This window comes from Salvelinus fontinalis, chromosome 24, assembly GCF_029448725.1.
Source record: "Salvelinus fontinalis isolate EN_2023a chromosome 24, ASM2944872v1, whole genome shotgun sequence".
NCBI lineage: Eukaryota > Metazoa > Chordata > Actinopteri > Salmoniformes > Salmonidae > Salvelinus > Salvelinus fontinalis.
The window spans coordinates 33,827,546-33,842,253 of NC_074688.1; the positions used below are offsets into that span (position 1 = coordinate 33,827,546).

Consider the following 14,708-nt stretch of genomic DNA (forward strand, 5'->3'; position numbering starts at 1 on the left):
TGGTATTTTGGCCCATTCCTCCATGCAGATCTCCTCTAGAGCAGTGATGTTTTGGGGCTGTTGCTGGGCAACCAGGACTTTCAACTCCCTCCAAAGATTTTCTATGGGGTTGAGATCTGGAGACTGGCTAGGCCACTCCAGGACCATGAAATGCTTCTTACGAAGCCACTCCTTCGTTGCCCGGGCGGTGTGTTTGGGATCATTGTCATGCTGAAAGACCCAGCCACATTTCATCTTCAATGCCCTTGCTGATGGAAGGAGGTTTTCACTCAAAATCTCACGATACATGGCCCCATTCATTCTTTCCTTTACACGGATCAGTCCTCCTGGTCCCTTTGCAGAAAAACAGCCCCGAAGCATGATGTTTCCACCCCCATGCTTCACAGTAGGTATGGTGTTCTTTGGATGCAACTCAGCATTCTTTGTCCTCCAAACACGACGAGTTGAGTTTTTACCAAAAAGTTATATTTTGGTTTAATCTGACCATATGACATTCTCCCAATCTTCTTCTGGATCATCCAAATGCTCTCTAGCAAACTTCAGACGGGCCTGGACATGTACTGGCTTAAGCAGGGGGACACGTCTGGCACTGCAGGATTTGAGTCCCTGGTGGCGTAGTGTGTTACTGATGGTAGGCTTTGTTACTTTGGTCCTAGCTCTCTGCAGGTCATTCACTAGGTCCCCCCGTGTGGTTCTGTGATTTTTGCTCACCGTTCTTGTGATCATTTTGACCCCACGGGGTGAGATCTTGCGTGGAGCCTCAGATCGAGGGAGATTATCAGTGGTCTTGTATGTCTTCCATTTCCTAATAATTGCTCCCACAGTTGATTTCTTCAAACCAAGCTGCTTACCTATTGCAGATTCAGTCTTCCCAGCCTGGTGCAGGTCTACAATTTTGTTTCTGGTGTCCTTTGACAGCTCTTTGGTCTTGGCCATAGTGGAGTTTGGAGTGTGACTGTTTGAGGTTGTGGACAGGTGTCTTTTATACTGATAACAAGTTCAAACAGGTGCCATTAATACAGGTAACGAGTGGAGGACAGAGGAGCCTCTTAAAGAAGAAGTTACAGGTCTGTGAGAGCCAGAAATCTTGCTTGTTTGTAGGTGACCAAATACTTATTTTCCAGCATAATTTGCAAATAAATTCATTAAAAATCCTACAATGTGATTCTCAGGATTTTTTTTCTCGTTTTGTCTGTCATAGTTTTTTTATTTTTTTACTTTAGTTTATTAGTTTATTTGGTCAATATTTTCTAAACTCTTCTTGAACTGCACTGTTGGTTAAGGGCTTGTCAGTAAGCATTTCACGGTAAGGTCTACACTTGTTGTATTCGGCGCACGTGACAAATAAAGTTTGACTTGATTAAAGCACACTGTTTTGCAATTAAGGTCTACAGTAGCCTCAACAGGACTCTGTAGGGAGGCACCATGGTGTAGCTGGAGGACAACTAGCTTCCATCCTCCTCTGGGTATATGGACTTCAATACAAAACTTAGGAGGCTCATGGTGCTTAATCCACAAATTAACTTCTTAGTTTCTTCTTACTTAGCTAGCAAATGCAGCTAGCTAGTTTAGCCTACTCAAACACCCTGCTCAAACAGAGGGGATGCTATGTTAGCTAGCTGGCTATAACTATCCAACACTGGAACTCTTCCAAGTCAAGGTAAGCTTTTGGTTTTACTAATTTATTGCCACCGTGGCCCGCTGGTGTAACTGCTTAACTGCTTTCAGGCTGTACAATGTACTGCATTATTGTAGGGGATTTACTAATGCGTTAGTTCTAGCAGCTATGTTGACTATGACATTACGTTATCTAATATGGTGACAGCAATGTAGGCTGTGTGTAGCAGTTATCATATGAAGGTATGAGTTGGGAAGGTTTTTTCAGCTGGTCACAGACAGCTGTTGTGTTGTGCACCGACAATTATACGAGGCTTTGAAAGTGAACAGTTTGCGTGTGATCAGGGTTCTATTCATTCCGCCGATTCTGTTGAAATACGTTTCTTAAACGGAAGCAAACGGAATGAAATGAGGATAAACATACCTGAATTTGTCCAATAGAAACTCATGATGGGTACAGGGAAAATTAGAGTATCATGTAGGAGCCTAAACGTATCAATGTTACATTGAACTGGGTGAATGGAATATGAATGACAGTCATCCAATATGCTGTAATAGAAATAAGGACATGCTCATATATATATTTTTTTTTTCAATGAGCATCTTCCATCTTAAACGGCACTGACCACTACTACCCTTTCTCACCCATCCTGCTCCTCGCTCCACACGACTCTCACACTTCCCAAGTCGCCTGCCTCCAACACATACACACAGAAACGCACACACACGAACACAATACACATACAAACCTGTACACACAAACACACAGTCACACACATTAACTCACATGAACGCAATACACAGACTAACTCACTCATAAACACACACATCGATACACACACTCACACATTCACACATACAAACACATGACCCCCCCCCCCCAACAATGGAGTCACCCTCAACAGACGACTAGCGGGAGAGAGCGCTACCCTGCTACCCAAGCTCATAGAAATAAGGGAATGAGAGAGAAAAGAAAGGAACCCAAAAGCAACCCCCCGGTCATCCTCGGGGGCCCTGCCTGGCCTCTTTACCCCTTGGCCCCTGTGCTCTGTGTACATCCTGGCGGCCCCCGAGCACCCAGCTGTCAGGATACTGACGTCTTAATCAATCCTGGCCCACGACCTTGTCACACATACCAGCAAGATGGATGAACAACTTAGTGATCTTTGACCCTCAGCCAGCGTTCACAATCCCCTGACCCCCCCTAACCCACACACCCCCCAACCTCACTGCTCCAACAATGATGGAGGAGTCCCATTCACTCACCACTGCTGGGAACCAGAGGCCAAGGTACCCCCATAACCTTTGCACACACACACACACACACACACACACACACACACACACACACACACACACACACCCTCTTTCTGACAGAGGACTTCAGACCCAATCCCCCATCTCAGCCCCTCTTTAGTGTCTTGGACCACATGATTATATTGAAGTTGAGCCCCCCACTATTCTGCCTCGTCATGCTGTGGAATATTAACCAGCTCATCAGTGCACTTGAAGGCTGACAGTGAGCTCCACCTTTTAACCCATCAAACACTGAGGTGAACCCTGGACTGATGCTCTGGTAGCCATGGAGACTGTGTCTGAACTAACTCTGATGTGATAGTTGCCCGTGAGATTGGTATGAGAGGGAACTAAATATTGCTGACTCACACCAGTAATGATACATAATCATTCAAAGAGATTAACTGAATTGAACAAGTGTATTTAACTACCCTCAATCTGCTCTCCTTCATCCCTCTATCTCTCATCTCCTTCATCCCTCCATCTGCTCTCCTTCATCCCTCCATCTCTGCTCTCCTTCATCCCTCCATCTGCTCTCCTTCATCCCTCTATCTCTGCTTTCCTTCCTCCCTCCATCTCTGCTCTCCTTCATCCCTCCATCTCTGCTCTCCTTCATCCCTCTATCTCTGCTCTCCTTCATCCCTCCATCTGCTCTCCTTCATCCCTCCGTCTCTGCTCTCCTTCATCCCTCTATCTCTGCTCTCCTTCATCCCTCCATCTCTGCTCTCCTTCATCTCTCCATCTCTGCTCTTTCCTTCATCCCTCCATCTCTGCTCTCTCCTTCTTTGAAGACAACCCAGGGGAGTGAGAGACTGGTCCCAGCTATCCACATAGCCACAGCCACCGACAGGGGAGTGAGAGACTGGCCCCAGCTATCCACACAGCCACAGCCACCGACAGGGGAGTGAGAGACTGGCCCCAGCTATCCACACAGCCACAGCCACCGACAGGGGAGTGAGAGACTGGCCCCAGCTATCCACACAGCCACAGCCACCGACAGGGGAGTGAGAGACTGGCCCCAGCTATCCACACAGCCACAGCCACCGACAGGGGAGTGAGAGACTGGCCCCAGCTATCCACACAGCCACAGCCACCGACAGGGGAGTGAGAGACTGGCCCCAGCTATCCACACAGCCACAGCCACTGACAGGGGAGTGAGAGACTGGCCCCAGCTATCCACACAGCCACAGCCACTGACAGGGGAGTGAGAGACTGGCCCCAGCTATCCACACAGCCACAGCCACCGACAGGGGAGTGAGAGACTGGCCCCAGCTATCCACATAGCCACAGCCACCGACAGGGGAGTGAGAGACTGGCCCCAGCTATCCACACAGCCACAGCCACCGACAGGGGAGTGAGAGACTGGCCCCAGCTATCCACACAGCCACAGCCACCGACAGGGGAGACGGGCTGCATTCCAAAGAACATTCTTGCCACGAAATGCTACCCCCTCACCCGCAACCTTTTTTCCCACACACAAACCATCTGTGACCATTTGTACCTCAGTGCGCCCTCCTCGTCCCCCCTCAGAAGGAGCCAGCCCTAGTACCCTAAATCACCAGGTCTGTTTGTCATGCAATTAGTCCTCTGCGATAGAGCTTAAAGGCTCTCCCGTAAATGAAGGTAGGTAGAGTGGCCCGTCCCCATTGTAGCCACGCACCAAGAGAGAAACACACAGTAGGCCTATAATATCCTTGGTAATTGTATCGACAGATTCAACATATGATCTCCACTGGCTTTTGAATACAATTTTGTTTTCTTGCATTGCCATGTTTTTACTCATATGCTGATGGTTTAATATAAGACATCCACCAAGTATAGCCACTCAAACAACATTAAACAGAACCAAGAGGGATCAGTGAGATGGAATAGTAAAACAAACACTTGTAGCATTTTTCCCCCTCACCCTCAATGCCGTGTGTGTGTGTGTGTGTGTGTGTGTGTGTGTGTGTGTGTGTGTGTGTGTGTGTGTGTGTGTGTGTGTGTGTGTGTGTGTGTGTGTGTGTGTGTGTGTGTGTGTGTGTGTGTGTGTGTGTGTGTGTGTGTGTGTGTGTGTGTGTGTGTGTGTGTGTGTGTGTGTGTTTCTTTCCACCTCTCATCCACCAGCATATAATGAGGTGAATGAGCACTGGCCCTACTGAGAATCATCTGGCTTGGATTGGGGCTGGGGTGGGGAGGAGAGAGAGAGAATGGGAAACATCTGGTTGGGATTGGAGCTGGGTTGGGGAGGAGAGAGAGAGGGACTGGAAATCATCTGGCTGGGATTGGAGCTGGGTTGGGGAGGAGAGAGAGAGGGACTGGAAATCATCTGGCTGGGATTGGGTCTGGTGTTGGGGAGGAGAGAGAGAGGGACTGGAAATCATCTGGCTGGGATTGGGTCTGGTGTTGGGGAGGAGAGAGAGAGGGACTGGAAATCATCTGGCTGGGATTGGGTCTGGTGTTGGGGAGGAGAGAGAGAGGGACTGGAAATCATCTGGCTGGGATTGGGGCTGGTGTTGGGGTGGGGAGGAGAGAGAGACAGACTAGGAATCATCTGGCTGGAATTGGGTCTGGTGTTGGGGTGGGGAGGAGAGGAGAGAGAGACAGACAGGGAATCATCTGGCTGGGATTGGGTCTGGTGTTGGGGTGGGGAGAGAGAGGGACTGGAAATCATCTGGCTGGGATTTGGGCTGGTGTTGGGATGTGGAGGAGATAGAGAGAGACAGACTGGGAATCATCTGGCTGGAATTGGGTCTGGTGTTGGGGTGGGGAGGAGAGAGAGAGAGAGACAGACTGGGAATCATCTGGCTGGGATTGGGGAGGAGAGAGAAAGAGAGAGAGAAAGAGAGAGAGAGAGAGAGAGAGAGAGAGAGAGAGAGAGAGAGAGAGAGAGAGAGAGAGAGAGAGAGAGAGAGAGAGAGAGAGAGAGAGAGAGAGAGAGAGAGAGAGAGAGAGAGAGAGAGAGAGAGGGAGGGGGAGAGGGAGGGGGAGAGGGAGGGGGAGAGAGAGGGGGAGAGAGAGGGGGAGAGGGAGGGGGAGGGGGAGAGGGAGAGGGAGAGAGAGAGGGAGAGACTGGGAATCATCTGGCTGAGATTGGGGCTAGGAGTAGAGAGAGAGACTGGCAGCTACTGGTATCTATTTAGACTGATCTCTTCTGAGCCATTTATCCACCAGAGACACACAGCAGACAGGCAGGCCTGTTCCCCTGGCCGAACTAACACATCCCAATAGCAGGCCTGTTCCTCTGGTCTAACTAATACATCCCAATAGCAGGCCTGTTCCCCTAACCTAACTAACACATCCCTATAGCAGGTCTGTTCCCCTGGCCGAACTAACACATCCCAATAGCAGGCCTGTTACCCTGGCCTAACTAACACATCCCTATAGCAGGTCTGTTCCCCTGGCCGAACTAACACATCCCAATAGCAGGCCTGTTCCCCTGGCCGAACTAACATATCCCAATAGCAGGCCTGTTTCCCTGTCCTAACTAACACATCCCAATAGCAGGCCTGTTCCCCTGGCCGAACTAACACATCCCAATAGCAGGCCTGTTCCTCTGGCCTAACTAACACATCCCAATAGCAGGCCTGTTCCTCTGGCCTAACTAACACATCCCAATAGCAGGCCTGTTCCTCTGGTCTAACTAACACATCCCAATAGCAGGCCTGTTCCCCTGGCCTAACTAACACATCCCAATAGCAGGCCTGTTCTCCTGGCCGAACTAACACATCCCAATAGCAGGTCTGTTCCCCTGGCCTAACTAACACATCCCAATAGCAGGTCTGTTCCCCTGGCCGAACTAACACATCCCAATAGCAGGTCTGTTCCCCTGGCCGAACTAACACATCCCTATAGCAGGCCTGTTACCCTGTCATAACTAACACATCCCAATAGCAGGTCTGTTCCCCTGGCCGAACTAACACATCCCTATAGCAGGTCTGTTCCCCTGGCCGAACTAACACATCCCAATAGCAGGTCTGTTCCCCTGGCCGAACTAACACATCCCTATAGCAGGCCTGTTCCCCTGGCCGAACTAACACATCCCTATAGCAGGTCTGTTCCCCTGGCCGAACTAACACATCCCAATAGCAGGTCTGTTCCCCTGGCCGAACTAACACATCCCAATAGCAGGCCTGTTCCCCTGGCCGAACTAACACATCCCAATAGCAGGCCTGTTCTCCTGGCCGAACTACCACATCCCAATTGCCTGGATGATTACGGAATTTACAATCATCACTGCTTCTTTTACCCAGCCTGATACCATGTAGGATAGACGCAGGGAGGGGTGGAGGAGAGAGAGACAACAAGCAACAGAGAGAGAGGTTGGTGAATAGAGGAGAGGGGGGAAGAGGGAGAGAGTGAGAGACAAAGAGAGCGGGATACATGGAGGGAGTGAGACAAAGAGACCTACAGAGAGAGAGGAGGGAGATATGATAAAGAAGCAGGCTTCTGTATGGAGATAGAGATGGAAGGTGAAGGAAGAGAGAAAGATAGAGACAAGTATAAATAACCACACAGAACAGCTGCTGCCCGTGACTAGAGGAATATATATCTGAGGCAGACAGAAGATTTCTCTCCTTAACTTACCCTGGCATTTAGCGTTCCTCTCCTCGAATCCCGGGTTACACAGGCAGTTCCCGATGGGCACCAGCCACTCTCCGTCCGCCCCGCAGTACATTTTGGGAACGTCACGCTCCTCAGAATTATGCACGCAGGATCCTCGGACTTCCACCAGTGAGGACGTGTCGGCCCCGGTGATGGTGTCAGGGAACTGGGCCAGGTTCCTCACAGCCATGGGACACTTCTTATAGAACACCCTGACAGACACCAGGGCGATGCAGGCTCCCACGTCCTGGAAGGCCAGGTAGAAACCCTTCCGGGTCAAGGCTCCTACGTCCCTGACCTCTGTGTTCAGCTTCATGATGCGGTCTCCGATGTCCACCTGGGTGAAGCTCTCGTCGGCCGCCACCGTGTCGATCTTGCCAAACTGGTTCTCTCGGATGTAGCGCTCCTTGTCGTTGTTGGACTCGTAGTAGTAGAGGTTGAAGGTCTCCTTGCAGGTTCCCATGACACCAGGGAGGCTGTTACAGTCGCGCAGGGTGAACTTGATCTCGATGTAGACACGCTGGGCGCCACCTCGGAGGATCCAGTCCGTTCTAAGCCAGTTGTTCTGGTTGGGTTCCATGACGTTACACACCTGGTACGTCCTGATGGGAATGTTCTTCTCATCCATGATGCTCACCTCCTCCCACTGTGGACACAAACACAGAGACAATGTTAGGAAAAAATCGGACAAACATTATATCAACATTAGAAAATTCTGGAAAATGGTAGGCCACATAAAAACATTGACTTGCAAACATACATTGAGAAAGACCATAGCAAAATGGTGACTCAATATCTGTGTCCCAGTAGGCCAATTATTTAATGGACAAGCTTGTCAATTCAAGAATAATAAATGCATGACAAGGCCTAATATACACAGTACGGCCTTTTATAATGAAACTACTACTGGTACAGGCAGAAATAAGTACAAATAGGCCTACTGTACTGTATTCAATCCCGACTAGTAAGTTTTATCTCCACATAAAAGAAAACCAACCAAATCCTTGGGGAACATGCACCATTCATTATTACTATAATGTCAAATTTAATGTCTCAATGTAAATCCCCATAACTCCATGATAAAATTAAAGGTCACGAAATGGAGAGAAATACAGAGAGAGAGCGAAGAGAAAGGAAAGGGGGTATTGAAACAATCTTATGTATGAGCTAATGGATAGGCCCTAAGTCTGTAATGGCTTATAGTGATTAGAATAGAAACCCAAGTGATTTGAACAGAAATCCAATAGAAAAAGTGTGCCTTCTGTAGGTATACAAATGATTTTGGAGAGGGAGAGGTTTTGACAGCACACATGTGGATTGGGTGTATGGATTACATTATTGATGACTCGCTGGCTTATTATTATAGGAGCAATGTATGTTTTACTTATGATAAAGAGCCTAGGGTACAGTATATGGCGTTTTGAAAGGCATTGGGGGCATTATGGCATGCTCATAAAGGTCCAATGCAGCAGTTTTTATCTCAATATCAAATAATTTCTGGGTAACAATTAAGGACCTTACTGTGATTGTTTTCAATTATAATGGTCAAAAAAGAAACAAAATAGCTTCTCAGCAAAGAGCAAAGAATTTTGCTAGGACTGTCTGGGAGTGGTCTGAGTGGGGAGGGGAAAACTGAGAACTAGCTTTTTATTGGCAGAGAGGTTTGGAAATCTCTTTCTTGTTGGTCTATTAACTAATTTACCACCTGGTGATGTCAACAGACAGGCCAAAACTCTATCCCACCAAAACAGGCTGTAATTTCAGGCAGTCTTTTCAAACAGTTCTTGCACTAAAAGGGCATAATCATAATTTCATATTATTATCTGACCGTATGGTGTGGAAATATATATAAAAACAGGTAAATCACGTTTTTCACTTCGCTAGGCCTTTACATTTTTCATAATGAGGTTAAAAAAGTGTTTTCGAATTTATTGCATTTAAAAACAAGAGCAGACAAACCAGCCTTCTGCTTGTATCTGGTTAGGACTATATAGTATTCAGAGAAAGGAGTCCAAACAGAGCTATTACTACGGGGAAGGATGTATCCTGCGCTGAATTTGATTCAACGTGTTATCATAAATAATCTCTTCAAAGCCCTATACCTTTGAGTAGGGGAGATAACTATATAACATGGCTGAGGCTCCGTAACTCCCGCTGCTCTATTCCACTGCTCTCTTCTCTCTGCGTGGCCCTTTATCGTGGAAATCAACCGGTGTGGCAGATAAGGCCGCACCTTTCCCCGATAGCGGAGGAGAGAGAGAATGTGGGCAATTGGTTGTAATGAGAGGGTGAAAGCAGGCCTGTCTGCACTGTCAGCACCCTGTCAATCACTCCGCCACAGAGGAAACGGCTGAAGGAGGAACAGAGAGCAACTAACAGCAGCACACACGAACCAAGTTCATTGAACAACAACTCAACCCCATGGTGAATAAAACAAGAGTTGGAGAGGCGGGGCTGCGACAAAAGATCAACGTTTGTTTTATGGGTCTATAGCATACGATAAACAGTATCATTAAAATATAATGGATATGCCAGAAGATGTCTGAAAAGACAGAAGAACGTCATTGCTCTTGGATAGCATATGTTGCTCTACTTTGGGACACCTTGTTGGTTTAGTCTATAAATACGACTAAAACTATAAGATGGTCCCATGCAATTAATCAGACGCCAGTGCTGCTGCTGCTTCGGCTCAGGGAACAACTCACAGGGGAGTGTGCCAGACAGGACCCAGCCGCGCGCACCCCGGGCCCCTTCACTGCCATTCCCGAAACAGTCGCACTCTGTACATGATCAGCGCAACTATATATATCCCAATTAGACCACGGGATCGCGCATTTAGTCCGATCACATTCCCTATCGCTTTATGGCCCAATCCAATCATACAGCGAGGACTGAAACCCGCTGCCCTTTCCCTTCATTCATCCATTCCAGAGGGCCCTTTCTGTGCTGCCAAGTTCCTCTCCCCCGCGCCCCAATGGGGGAAAAGGATATACAGTTTCTCCACAAAGACCGATTCAATCCGCCGTCTATTCAGGAAACCCGACGCCTGCTACAGTATCGGACTCGAATCTGACCATTACTGCAAGTAGAGAGAGAGGAGGGAGGGGGCCGGTAGGCTATAGAGGACATCATCTCTCCATTTTGAATCAACGGGGGACTCGCGTCCTAACGAGGGGCACTTACCCCTCCTTCTGTTGGGTTGGCGACCCAGCCCAACTCCCCCGCTACGGATCTGGAGTCCAGTAACGTCACTGAAAAACATAGAAAGAGAAGTGAGCAGTTATAGGCTGTTCATAACACTGATGATGTGGAATCTTGTCTACAGTGCTAATATACCGTTTGGAAAAGCCACGGTGCTGTTATGTTACCATAGTTGGATAGTTATGCAGTTTGATCGAGGAAAACAATTCTGCGCAATCTGCTCAACGAAAAACGAGTCTGAAATAGGCTAATGATCGATGTGTAACGACCTATCTATAGGCCCATGTCCACGCATATAACTCCATAAAATATGTAATATGTTTGGATTACTCAAATGCGTAATTTTGATATTTTTTTTCAGGGGGATTTGTGATTAAAAACATAAAGGGACCCCTGTAATATTAATATATATTATATTTTTACGGGGATTTGATATTTGTATAAAGAACCATGGAACCATGTCATTGTAACCCAGTGAGTGAAACGCTGGATGTTAATAAATAGGCCTAGATATTCGAGACTAGATATTCGAGACTCCGTTTGTCTGTTTTAACTCCTGAGGTTCGATGATGATCAATCGAAGTCAATTAGAGGAGCACGGACTTCTAAATGAATTTGCTTCAGTGAGAAATCAAAAATAATCCGTGATGAGATTTAAATAGCCTCTTATATTTCTAACTGCAATCTTCTCAGTGCGCAGTGACGGAAATCTACATAAGCGCTTACATGTGCATTTAATTTAATTTTAAAGAGTGGATTTAATTTAAGATGTTAACATTTATCTGATATTACTTGGCTTAGGTAATTATTTGAGTACTGTTTTGAAGTTAATGCATTTGACATAGAAAATGCACAAGAGCCACTTGATAATTGAATGGGGATTATTGTACAGAACTGCGACTGCAATAATACATGGTTATGAACTAAAATAACATGGCTCATTTTGGAAGGGGGGGTTGCACCACCGTCCTGCACAAAACCAGATACAGACATGCCCTCCAAAGCAATAATGATTGCTAAATAAAATCAAGTCTTTGTAGTCTATATGGCTCAAGAAAAAAATCACATTTTGTTGAAGAAGGTGACTGTTGCTTAATTAACAGAAACTGTGAAGTAAGACTTCCCAGCACTCCACTCGGACCCTGCTAGAGCCCCATATAGACTTCATACGCTCCGGCTTTCTGCCAAGCGCTTTCAACAATTTAGGTAGCAAGAGGACCAAGTAGCCTACGACACACAACATTCGATGGGTATGACGCAAATGGAAATCTAATGTCAGAGAATAATGGCACATGTGGTTGAGCAAATTAATAGTGTTGCCCCCTTATTTGAGTGCTGCAGGTTCTTGCACGAGTCCAGAATAGCTGCGGGACAACGGGCTCGTGGTCCGTCTCACACACGAAGTGGACGGAGTATAAACTAACGGAGAAGAAGTCCAAGACGGGGCTCCGCTGTTATTCCAAGTCTTACCTTCATTTGGGGGGTAAATCCGTGCCGAAGAAACAAACGTAGAAATCCCAAACAGCACAGAGGTCGCCGTAAACAAAATCCCAGCCATGAGTGCCATTTGTCGTTCGCCTTTTTTCTCGTCGTTCGTTCCGCTCCTCGCAGGTCTGGCTCTCTCTCTCTCCCTGTGGAATATGCGTTTGAAGCAGGGATAGAGTGATGCTCCGAAAACAGCCAGGAGGCGGGTCTGAGCGCTCTGACGCGGCAGTCATTCCAAATAGGAAACGCAGTGGACGGGAAAACGGTCCAAATAATCATTAACTGTCCCCCTACCCCTCAGCCATGAGTGGACACTGGGCCAAATGGGACTGTGTAAAGGGCCGGTTGTTACTGAAATAGTTAGTGCATTTCTTTCATGCGGACACCACTCCTGTTCTTGTTAAAGACAACCAATAAACTTCCAATATAATGTCGTTACATTGTTATTAATAATGAAGATGAAATTCCCAATAACGTTTCAACATTGGTATTCCTTATTAAGTCTATGCTATAGCACGTGTCTCAAAAGTGCTTTGCTCAAATGATAAAAAAAAATCTTAATTATATTTTCGGACTAGTCGTTGTCATGTGTAGGCAGATATTTGTCATTTTTCTGATAACGTGAGTTAAACCGCCTACTCGTCATTGGACCGCGTTGTGATCCCCATATGAAAGTTGTCTCCAGTGATGTCCTGCGCTGTCCAAGATTAAACACTTTAGACCAAGGTCGCCACCTAGCGGATACAATCACAGATAGTCTGTATATATTGGATTATGGAACAAGTAAGAGCATGACCCAATTACATAACACGAAATTCCACTTTGGGAAATTGATCATATCAATTATGTGATGAATGATGGCCATGAATCCCGTGTTATTTGATTATAGTCGTTATTCAAATAGCATTTTATCAATGTTGTATTGGAATTAAGGTGTGTTGGGCTGATACATCTGGGGATCCATCCCTGAGTTGAGATAACAAACATTCTAATAACAGTTAACGCCTAAAGGTCTAGAAATAAATCGATAAGAGTAACCTAATGTTTTCCTTTGGGTTTTTCCTCAAACAATGAAGGCATTATTCGGTTTTGAAAAATCCTGTGTTCTCCCTTTTGGTTTAGACTGTCTGTCTATTTACACGTTTTCCTCACCCTCCCCCCTCCTCCCTCACGTCCTCCTACGCTGGATCTTTCTCCATGCTCCTGCGGGATGAGCCAAGTTTTGCAGCCTCCAGGCAGGCTTCAGTGAGCCGCAGGGGGCCATCGTCGTGGGATAGGTGGGTAGTTCTCGCATCACCTCACACAGTCACTAATACATACACAAGGGCCAGCAGGTTACCCATAGTTCTTCCTGATCATGACTCTTTCATTTAAAAAAAAAAAAATTATTTCAGCTTTATTTAACCAGGTAGGCCAGTTGAGAACAAGTTCTCATTTACAACTGCGACCTGGCCAAGATAAAGAAAAGCAGTGCGACAATAAACAACAACACAGAGTTACACATGGGATAAACAAACGTACAGTCAATAACACAATAGAAAAATCTATATACAATGTGTGCAAATGGAGTAAGGAGGTAAGGCAATAAATAGGCCATAGTAGCGAAGTAATTACAATTTAGCAAATTAACACTGGAGTGAATAGATAGATTTAAAGTGACACTACAGAGTTAAAAGATTAAAAAAATTCAGACAGTAGTTTTAAAGTAGTACTCAGAAGCCAAAATAGTTTTCCAGAAAACGTTGCTAAATTGTGTACTATGTCCGCCATTTCGTATGGTATGTTAGATCCTGCAATAAAAAAATTGCTTAAGATCCCACTTGGATGTGTAAACTGTTGGTTACACCTGCCTGTGTGCATTTTGCCTGGGAACCACTTTAGTGGGTAGTCTGGCTAATGCTTAAACCACACTCTCCATGTAGGCGTAACGACTCGCTCAATACGGAAGTGGTCAGATGACACGGATGCTACACTACAGGACTGTTTTGCTAGCACAGACTGGAATATGTTCCAGGATTCATCCAATGGCTTTGAGGTATAGACCACCTCAGTCATCGGCTTCATCAATAAGTGCATCAATGACGTCGTCCCCACAGTGACTGTACGTACATATCCCAACCAGAAGCCATGGATTACAAGCAACATCAGCATCGAACTAAAGGCTAGAACTGCCGCTTTCAAGGAGCGGGAGACTAATCCGGACGCTAATAAAAAATCCCACTATGACATTTTCAACCTCTCCCTGGCCGGGTCTGTAATACCTACATGTTTCAAGCAGACCACCATAGTCCCTATGCCCAAGGAAGCGAAGGTGACCTGCCAAAATGTTTACCGCACCGTGGCATTCATGTCGGTAGCCATGAAGTGCTTTGAAAGGCTGGTCATTGGCTCACATCAACAGCATCCTCCCGGACACCCTAGACCCACTCCAATTCGCATACCGCCCCAACAGATCCACAGGTGACGCAATCTCAATCGCACTCCACACTGCCCTTTCTCACCTGGACAAAAGGAAGACCTATGTG

General features: G+C 46.6%; 1 protein-coding gene across 2 annotated transcripts in view; it reads right to left on the reverse strand.

The window, feature by feature from the left end:
- The window catches only part of LOC129822333 (ephrin type-A receptor 4-like), a 90,420-nt gene extending 78,050 nt beyond the window's left edge, over positions 1-12,370 (reverse strand). For both annotated transcript variants that reach the window (XM_055880543.1, XM_055880542.1), the window contains exons 1-3: positions 12,169-12,370; positions 10,681-10,748; positions 7,480-8,143 (exon numbers count right to left, since the gene is read on the reverse strand). In XM_055880543.1, coding sequence (XP_055736518.1) covers positions 7,480-8,143; positions 10,681-10,748; positions 12,169-12,265 — 829 coding nt within the window. In that variant the 5' untranslated portion in view covers positions 12,266-12,370. The remainder of the gene's footprint in view (positions 1-7,479; positions 8,144-10,680; positions 10,749-12,168) is intronic.
- Positions 12,371-14,708: the final 2,338 nt, after the last annotated feature.